The sequence below is a fragment of the Oratosquilla oratoria genome, chromosome 33, assembly GCF_046742065.1.
Source record: "Oratosquilla oratoria isolate Oo_2021 chromosome 33, ASM4674206v1, whole genome shotgun sequence".
Taxonomy (NCBI): Eukaryota; Metazoa; Arthropoda; class Malacostraca; order Stomatopoda; family Squillidae; genus Oratosquilla; species Oratosquilla oratoria.
The window spans coordinates 40,107,809-40,117,808 of NC_134809.1; the positions used below are offsets into that span (position 1 = coordinate 40,107,809).

General features: G+C 39.3%; 1 protein-coding gene across 1 annotated transcript in view; it reads left to right on the plus strand.

Moving 5' to 3' along the window:
- The window catches only part of LOC143017852 (uncharacterized), a 229,904-nt gene that overhangs the window by 166,833 nt on the left and 53,071 nt on the right, over nucleotides 1-10,000 (plus strand). Inside the window, exon 3 of the mRNA XM_076172817.1 lies at nucleotides 1,078-1,328. Within this exon, the coding sequence (XP_076028932.1) occupies nucleotides 1,078-1,328 (251 nt within the window). The remainder of the gene's footprint in view (nucleotides 1-1,077; nucleotides 1,329-10,000) is intronic.

A 10,000-nucleotide genomic window follows, 5' to 3' on the forward strand; every position in this document is an offset into this window, starting at 1 on the left:
CTATTGATGCGTCATTGTTAGAAAGCTTATATGCTTTGAGGCAATTTTAGTTTGAAAAATAATCATGTTTACCGCAGAGAAATATCTAATTATATGTATATAAGGCATTTGTTTGTTTATTGTATCTATTTGTTGAATATATCGTAGTGACAAAATATTAATGGGATAAAAGGCATAACAGAGAGGATGTGTGGAAGGCAATAATGAATGCGTAAATAAACAAAATAAACAAAGTAAAAATAAAGAAATGCACATATATATTCATGTATATAAACATAGATAAATACATGAATAAATAGATACATAGACACATAAACAAACACTACTTGCGACGGAGGTTGTGATGGTGTTTCGAGCCCTGCTACCGACGAATTGATCCATGGACATGGTTAATTAAATTCCCCGCTATTCCCCGCTATAAAGTCCTCTGTAAAGGGGCACCGTTGTAATCTCCTAATAAGGGGATTGTCGTGACGTTAAACGGTATCGTAAATGCATATATGAGTGAATATATATATATATATATATATATATATATATTATATATATATATATATATATTATATATATATATACATTATATACATACATATGTATATATATACATAAATATATATATATATATACATATATATATAAATATACATATATATAAATATATACATATACATATATATGCATATATATATCATATATATATATACATATATATATATATATATGTATACATATATATATATATATATATATATATATATATATGTGTGTGTGTGTGTGTGTGTGTGTGTGTGTGTGTGTGTGTGTGTGTGTGTGTGTGTGTGTGTGTGTGTGTGTGTGTGTGTGTGTGTGTGTGTGTGAATAAATTTGTATAGAAATACATAAACAAATAAAATGATAAATAGATACATTGAAAATAAATTAATGTATGGAAATTAGTAAAAACGTGAATGAATATATAAATAATTAGATAACCAAATAAGTAATATACATACACACAAAGACACACAAACACACACGCACACATACTTTTTTATATACTTTCGAGCGATTAAAAATGTCTTTCTTCGTCCCCGGCAGACTCTTCGAAGTCATCGCCGAGGTCGCCCCGTTCGCCGAGGTCCCCTCGGAGCAACAAGAGCTCCTCCCCGCTGAGCCCTCGCTGGAACTCGTGGGTACCTCCAGGGGCCCACCACCTCCCCTTCTCCCATCACCACCACCACCACCACCACCACAGCTACCACGGTCACCACAGCAGCCACCACGGCGGCGGGGGCGGCGGGGGCAACCACCCGCATTGCCCAAGGCATTGCCCCAAGGCACTCGAGACAGTAAGTGGCGCCTTTTGACTCCATATCAATACATTAATAGTTGGCCGAAATTGTTGTTGACAAAGAACATAAATAGGTAAATAAATAGATAAATAAATAGATATATAATGAATAAATAAATAAATAAATAATAAATAATAAACAATGAATGAATAATAAATAAATAAATAAATAGATGAATAAATAGATAAATTTAGATAAATAAATTTGAATAAATTAGATAACCAAATTAATTAACAAATAAATAATCGAATAAATAGATATATGAATAAGTAGATAAACAAATAGATAAATAAACAAATAAATACATAAATGGATAAGTAAATAAATGAATCACAAATGAATTCAATGTATTTTACCGTCTTGTGAATGGACGGAAAAAGGATGGGGGGAAAAGGAGGAGAAGTGAGGAGGGAAGCGGGGGGTGGGGGGTAGTGGAATTCCGAGCCTAAATGGTGTTCTTAGTAAGCTAGGGCGGAGTGGAGTGAGGAAGAAGTCTCCGTAGATGGAGGAGGCGGAGAGTCCGACGTTGTTGCAACAAGTTGACAAAGGAAAAATGGAGTTAAAAGGACATGACTGTGGAGGGAGGGGGCGAAGGAAACTGGGATGGGGACACGGGGTCGTGTATGCTGGGGTGGGGGGGTTAAGGTGCTATACGATGGGGGAAGAAAGGAGACAGACCAAAGTAAAAGGCAGACCAATAGGAGAGGAGGGAGGGAGGGAAGGAGGGAGGGAAGGGAGGGAAGGGGTAGAGAGAAAAGAAAGAGAGAGACAGAGAGAGAGAGAGAGAGAGAGAGAGAGAGAGGGGGGGAGAGAAGGAGGGATATATATATATATATATATTATATACATATATATATATACAGTATATGTATATATGTATATACATATATATATATATATATATATATACACACACACATATATATATATATACATATATGTATATATATGTATATATATATATATATATATATATATATATATATAGAGAGAGAGAGAGAGAGAGAGAAAGTTATATATAGAGAGAGAGACAGAGAACGTTACGTTAGGTAGTTGCCTATATGTCGCCAGTTGTTACATACAGGTGCCCAGGGGTCAGCTCACCTCTAACAGTCTGTCTCAGACTGAGTCATCCTGTCTGTAGCCGGGCAATTTACTGTAGGACTAGAGGTGGGGTAACAACTAATCTGATCATTCCAGAAATAATACTAAACGTGAAGTTTAAAAAATATATTGACATGTATAAACAGAAAACAAAGGTTCATATATACATGAGGGTCTACTAACACATAAGAGAATGGAATATATGGTTCGGATAGACCAAAAACAACATGTAGTATATAATAATTAGATAATCAGAACAAGACACTGATTAAGAAAAAATGTTATATGATTGGTCTTTTCAAACAAGTCTTCTCATTGGTCTAACCTTACCAGAGTTAGGTCTTGTCATGAGAATGGATTCGTGGGAAATGAACCGGAAATTGTATATGTGATATATACAGCCGGAAGTTGCATATGTGACAACAAGGAGCGAGAGGAACTAATTAGTTCCAGAAATCCGGCTCTGACGTCACATAGTCAATCTGCCGTTCCCTCGTTTGAATACACATACGAGCCGACCTGAAGTGTGCGACAAAGCGCTTCGGACTAACCACTCTGGAAAAAGCCGGTTTTGATGTCACTGAACATACAATTACAAATATTAAAATATTGTACATAATAGAGACATAAGGACTTACGCAGGTGATTGAGATGTGAAAAAGAATAATTTATTCATACATATGATAACGTAACAATTAAATTACGTTACAAAATTGAGAGGAGAAACAGATAGACAGACAGAAAGAGAGAAAGAAAGAGAGAGAGAGAGAGAGAGAGAGAGAGAGAGAGAGAGAGAGAGAGAGAGAGAGAGAGAGAGAGAGAGAGAGAGAGAGAGAGAGAAAGAGAGAGAGAGAGAGGGAGAGAGAGAGAGAGAGAACTAAATCAAGAAGCTTCTTGAAAGATGACCAGTCCTTTATTGAAAAAGAAATCTCTCATCTTATATCTGAAGGGGTCACTGAACCCAGTTCATCACCATAGTATGCCCAAATTGTTGTTGTCAAGAATTTTTTACGTGGACAGATCTTGCTAACTACAATGTATTTTCTATCTTTGACCTGAAAAGTGCATATCATCAAATTCCACTAAAAGAAGTTAACCAGGAAATATACGGCATTCGAAGCAAATGGACAACTTTACCATACTCTTTGGTAATACAAAAGTTCTTGCTGTGTAAAAAAAAATAATAATAGAAATAGGAAAAATGAAATAAAAAAGACGAATAAACTTGTGGAAGAAGAAAATCCCAAAGACCCGTTTCCATACCTAGATAATATCACTTTTACTAGCTATACTCAAGTAGAGTATGATGAAAATTACAATTTTTTTATTGAAGTTGTCATCCGTCTGAAACTAACACTTAATGAAGCGAAAACCAACAAGTCTGTGTCCTCGACTAACATTTTTGGTTACTTGGTTGGTAATGAGTCTATAAAGCCTGAACTTGAGAAACATCTTCAAGAACTCCCACCCCCAACAAATCTCGCATCCCTGCGTGGAGCCCAAGTGAATACTAGATTTCTCAGGCAAAAGTAAGCATCTGGTTAACACTAAAGCACTTCCTCTACACGGATCTGCCTTAACAGCCATCACGCTCAACAAGAAACAACCAGATACTGACACTCTACAATCAGTAGATGAGAACTTATCTTTTGTAGTTGAATGAGATGCCTCTGAAATGGCCATATCTGCCGTATTGAACCAAGATGGTCGTCTCATGGTATTCATGTCAAGAGCTCTACAAGGTGGTGAAGTGTACTATCCCCCTGTCGAAAAGGGGCAATGCGTAAGTGCGTAAATGGTCTCACCTTATTCGACATTACTTCATATTGGTCACTGATCAACGGTCCGTGGCCTTTATGGTTGATAATTGGAAACGGACGAAGGTTAAGTACAACAACATACAGGGATGGAGAATGGAACTAGCGTATTTCACTTATACTATTCAGTACCGACCTGGTAAGAATGACTTGGTTCTTGACACTTTAACTCAGGCCACTTTAACTCAGGCTTTCTGTTGCTCAACAATACCATAATCAACATTAACTGATATTCACATAGGACTGTGTAATCCTGGAATAACTCGCTTGCTGCACATGTTCTACCTGTAAGATCTGTGCAAAACTAAAGTCACAATTCTATCATTCAACGGATGGGACACTCATTAAGGCTATGCAACCAATGGAGCAACTGAGCATTGATTTCACGTAACAAGTATGTGCTCACGATAGTTGACGAATACTCTCGTTTCCTATTTGCTTTTCCATGTCCAGATATGCACACAACTGTAATAAATAGCTTACAGCAGATATTTGCTTTTTGTGATATGACAAGTTTCATTCACTCTTATCGGGGTCTTTCTTTTATGTCTCATGAGCTCAAGACCTTTCTCTCTCAAAAGGGGATAGCAACAAGCCGGACTATCCCATACTACCCAGTTGGTAATGGACAAGTAGAGAGGTACAACGCTATCATTTGGAAGGCTGTCAAACTTGCTCTAAAGTCACACAATCTTCCAGATCAGTGCTGGGAGATTTTACTCCTTGATGCCTTGCAGTCAGTAAGATCACTTCTGTCGACGTCTACTAACACAACCCCGCAAGAACGATTGAACAGATTCCAGCGACGTTCAGCTACTGGTAACTCCCTACCATCGTGGCTGACAATTCGAGGGCCAGTACCTCTCAGGAGATTTGTTAGGCATATCAAAAACGAACCCTTAGTAGGTCAGGTCGAACTAACCGAGATGAACCCAACGTATGCTCATGATATACAAGTATACCTCGATGAGCACGGGTCAAAAGTGTCTCTCGGAGACCTAAGGCACCATACCGTAAATCAACGGCATCTCCTATCGACAAACGAAATATAATTCATACTGAAAGTGTCTATACCCCAAGAAAAGACACTGTCCATGCTAAAACATCGGTCAGCCCGATACCTTTCCCTACTGAGTCAAATAAAGAAAGTCAACCTTCATTATCTTGAGAAGATTTTCTCGTATATCAAAGCCCCACTGACTGCTATGGCTCTTAGTTATCTAGGCGGAAAGAAATGATGTGAATTTTGCCCTGTTTATGGTTATTACCCTAATTTTCAATTAACAGTGTGTACCTTACTGTTTTTTTGTTTTGTTTTTTGTTTATGGTAATTCTCATTGTTATTTCAGGGTTATATTGTGGAGAGAGAGAGAGAGAGAGAGAGAGAGAGAGAGAGAGAGAGAGAGAGAGAGAGAGAGAGAGAGAGAGAGAGAGAGAGAGAGACAGAGAGAGATAGATAGATAGATAGAGAGAGAGAGAGAGAGAGAGAGAGAGAGAGAGAGAGAGAGAGAGAGAGAGAGAGAGAGAGAGAGAGAGAGAGAGAGAGAGAGAGAGAGAGAGATATGGTGGGGGCAATATTGCAACGAAGATATGAAATCAGAGTTGTTAGGGAGAGATTTAAACTCGTAAATGGAAGGCGGGAGGATTGAAAGAAAATCCTGGAGGACAGAAGGAGGAGAGGGTAGAATCAAGGAATGGAGTAAAAAGGAAAGAAGAAAGGAAGAAACGTATAAAGAAAAGAAAGAAGGAAGAAAGGAAAGGAAAGGAGGAAGGGAGGAAAAGAGGATGTGAGGCAGATAGAAAAGGAGTCCTTGGCAAGAAGGAAGGATGTGTAGATGAATGAGGATCTGGCAAAGAAATGGGGATGGGGGTGGGGGGTGGGGGATGGAACGGAACAAAGTGAGAATCTTCAGTGAAGGGAGGACGTAGAACGAGGTGAAGGGAGACCTTAGGACACAGAGAAGGGACTCCCGAGGAAGAAGGAAGGGAGGGACTAGAAGGGAGTGAGGACTCTGAGGGAAGGTGGGAGTTGGTGTAGGGGGGGGCGGGTATGGGGGGATGAGAGGTAATCCATCTGCCACACGTGGGGAAGGGACAACGCCCACTAGACGGAGGAAGAACACGTGACCACCGCTGAGATTCTATCTCCCTCTCTCTCTCTCTCTCTCTCTCTCTCTCTCTCTCTCTCTCTCTCTCTCTCTCTCTCTCTCTCTCTCTCTCTCTCTCTCTCTCTCTCCCTCATCTCTCTTGCTCTCTCTTTCTCTCCCTCTCCATCCCCCCTTCTCTCTCTCTCTCTCTCTCTCTCTCTCTCTCTCTCTCTCTCTCTCTCTCTCTCTCTCTCTCTCTCTCTCTCTCTCTATCTATCTATCTATTTATCAATCAATCTATCTCTCCCCCTCCATCCCCCTCTCTCTCCCTCCCTCTCTCTCTCTCTCTCTCTCTCTCTCTCTCTCTCTCTCTCTCTCTCTCTCTCTCTCTCTCTCTCTCTCTCTCTCACCTGAAGAGGAGAAGGGGGCACTTGCAGCTTCAGAAGAGGAGGGGGGGTGCAAATGCTTCATGGCAGGAACAAAGACCCAGTAAACAGAGAGACGGACAGACAGACAAAGATGAATAGAGAGAGAGAGAGAGAGAGAGAGAGAGAGAGAGAGAGAGAGAGAGAGAGAGAGAGAGAGAGAGAGAGAGAGAGAGACAGACAGATAGACAGACAGAGATAGACACAGACAGACAGACAGACAGACAGACAGACAGACAGACAGACAGACAGACAGACAGACAGACAGACAGACAGACAGACAGACAGTATTTCGTGATTCGATGGACTTTGTCACTGGCGCACCTGGACAGCCGTCCACTTCTTTTTCGAGAACGACGAGGAAAGGCGTCTCACCTTCGTGGATGTCCTTACTGACATCGGAGATCCTTCCCTTAAAGCCGCCGTATACTTCAAGCTTGCTCCGCAGTGTGGTTGCCGCCTTCCCACATGGAGGCTCTGACCTGAACCAGCAGCAGGTTTTCCCATTGCTATGACTGCGAGAGACGTCCCTCATCAACTCAACACACTCAAGAACACCTCTGCATAAAATCCATCCGAGTGACTCCGCCACCACGTTAAAAGAGAATTCTTGGGTCACCTGAAGAACTGTCACCCCAACATTCGGCAGGGTGATAATTCTTCAGGTGGGCTATTTTGGGGTGACAACTCTTCAGGTGGGCTATCCTGGGGTGACGATTCCTAACCTAAAATAACCTAACATATCCTAACCTTACTTATCCTAACCTTACTTAACCTAACCTAAGAGAGCCTAACTTAACCTAATTTAACCTAACCTAACTTAACCTAACCTAATTTAACCTATCCTAAGTCAACTTTACCTAACTTACCCTAACTTAACCTAACTTAATCTAACCTAACGTAACCAAACTTAGCTTGACCCAACTTGACCAAACTTAACCTAAGCTAAACTACCTCAACTGGGGTGGCGATTCTTTAGGTATTGTTGGTTGGGGTGACAATTCTTCAGGTGGGCTATCCTGGGGTGATAATTCTTGAGTTGGACTTTCTGAGGTGACAATGAGAAGTTCTCCGCCGCAACAGGTTTGCAGACTGAGGTCCTTTGCGAAGACCAACCCTCTCATACTACGCGTAAAACAGTCATCCCCTTGTAGCGGAGCCCCATGAGCCGACCAACGTGTTACTCTCCGCTTCTAAATGCCTCTGTCTTCGTCGAGATGACTAGGATCTTCAAGTACAAGACGGGTGTCATACCATCACATACAAGGCACCTTTCATGATCGTGATTACCAGAAAAACAAGTCAAGAATTCCTCTTCAGAAATTTTTGAATAACACTAAAAATCTAGAAAATTACCGACTTATCACAAATTTGCAATAGCAGAAGGAGGAGAAGTTGAAAGACCTAAATATGGTCTCCACAGGCAAATCCAAGATAACACCGTCTTTGTTATGTACTCGCTCGCAGCAGGAAACCCAGGAGCGTCAAGCTGTTCATGTAATATATAACCACGTAGAAACTTTACATAATTCCTCCAATGAAGAAGTTTTAATCACAGGAAAGCTTATTGGGTCGCGGAAACATAATAATAATTGTTAAACAGAATTCTTTTTGCAAAACACACACACACACACACACACACACACACACACACACACACACACACACACACACACACACACACACACACACAAACACACATATATATATGTATTATATATTTATATATATATATCATATATATATATGTATATATATATATGCATATATATACATATATATATATATATTGTATATATATATACATATATATATATATATATATATATATATATATATATATATATATATATATATATATATACACGTATTTTAGGAAGACTGCAAATGATATGTTTAAAAGATAGAAACGGAGAGATCATTAAAAACGGAGAATGGTAAAAAGAGTAGAAGAATTTTACCAAGAGCTTTACTCGTCGAAGACCGTAGTTGAGTCAGTAAATTCATCTGTAGACGTTAGTAGTGTACCAGAGATTACAAACAAAGAAGTAGAATTTGCTCTAAAAATATGAAACGAGGAAAAACACCTGGGGAAGATGGTATATCGATAGATCTCTTGAAAGACGCAGGGAAAGAAGTTCATATTAAGTTAGCTCAGTTGTACACCCAGTGCTTACGTCAAGAAAGCGTTCCTGAATCGTGGTGCAATGCTATAGTGATTTTGCTTCATAAAAAAGGAGACCAGAAGGACCTTAGTAACTATCGACCATCTAGTTTGCTATCAAATGTGTATAAAGTATTCTCCAAGATCCTTACAAATAGACTAAGTCATGGTTTAGATGGAAACCAACCGAGAGAACAAGCAGGCTTTAGGAGCGGATATTAGACTCTAGACCATTTGCAGGCGATCAACCAACTAATCGAGAGAACGACAGAATACAATATACCTCTGTGTTTAGCTTTTGTAGATTACGAGAAGGCCTTTGACTCGGTAGAACAAATAGCAATACTAAACTCGCTACGCATCAGGATACAAACAAACAGATCGTAAAAGTTTTAGAGAAGATTCATGTGAAAGGTACCGCTATAATTCGACTACATAAAGATACAAAAAAGATCAAGATCAAGAAAGGAGTGCGGCAAGGCTATCCAATTTTACCCAAATTATTTACAGATTGCCTGGAAGAGATTTTCAGAATACTGAGTTGGGAAGAGAAGGGGTTAAAGATTAATGGCGAATATTTGATCCATCTAATATTTGCGGATAACATTATTATTACTTTAGAAAGAGCAGAAGACTTGTAAAATATGCTGAGTGATCTGAACAAGGAAAGTCTCAAAGTAGGTTTAGAAATAAATAAGAGTAAAACCAAAGTAATGTTTAACACGAAAGTTCAAAGTAAAAATATTATAATTGATTGTGAAAGTCTTGAAGAAGTTGAAGAGTATAATTATTTAGGCCAGATGGTAAAAGTGACAAAAGATCAAGAAAATTAAATAAAATGACGTGTTACAATTGGCGGAAAAGTGTTTGGTAAGTATAACAAAATCCTGAGAGGCCTACCTTTATGTTTAAAACGTAAAGCTTACAACCAATGCATTCTGCTATCAATACTCTACGGGTTTGAGACTTGGAAACTGACGAAGGCGATGGAAACGAAGCTAAGGACTGCACAGAGGAGAATGGAGAGAGCAATGATGGGAATAACGCTGAGAGACCGAAAGAGTGTAAGTTG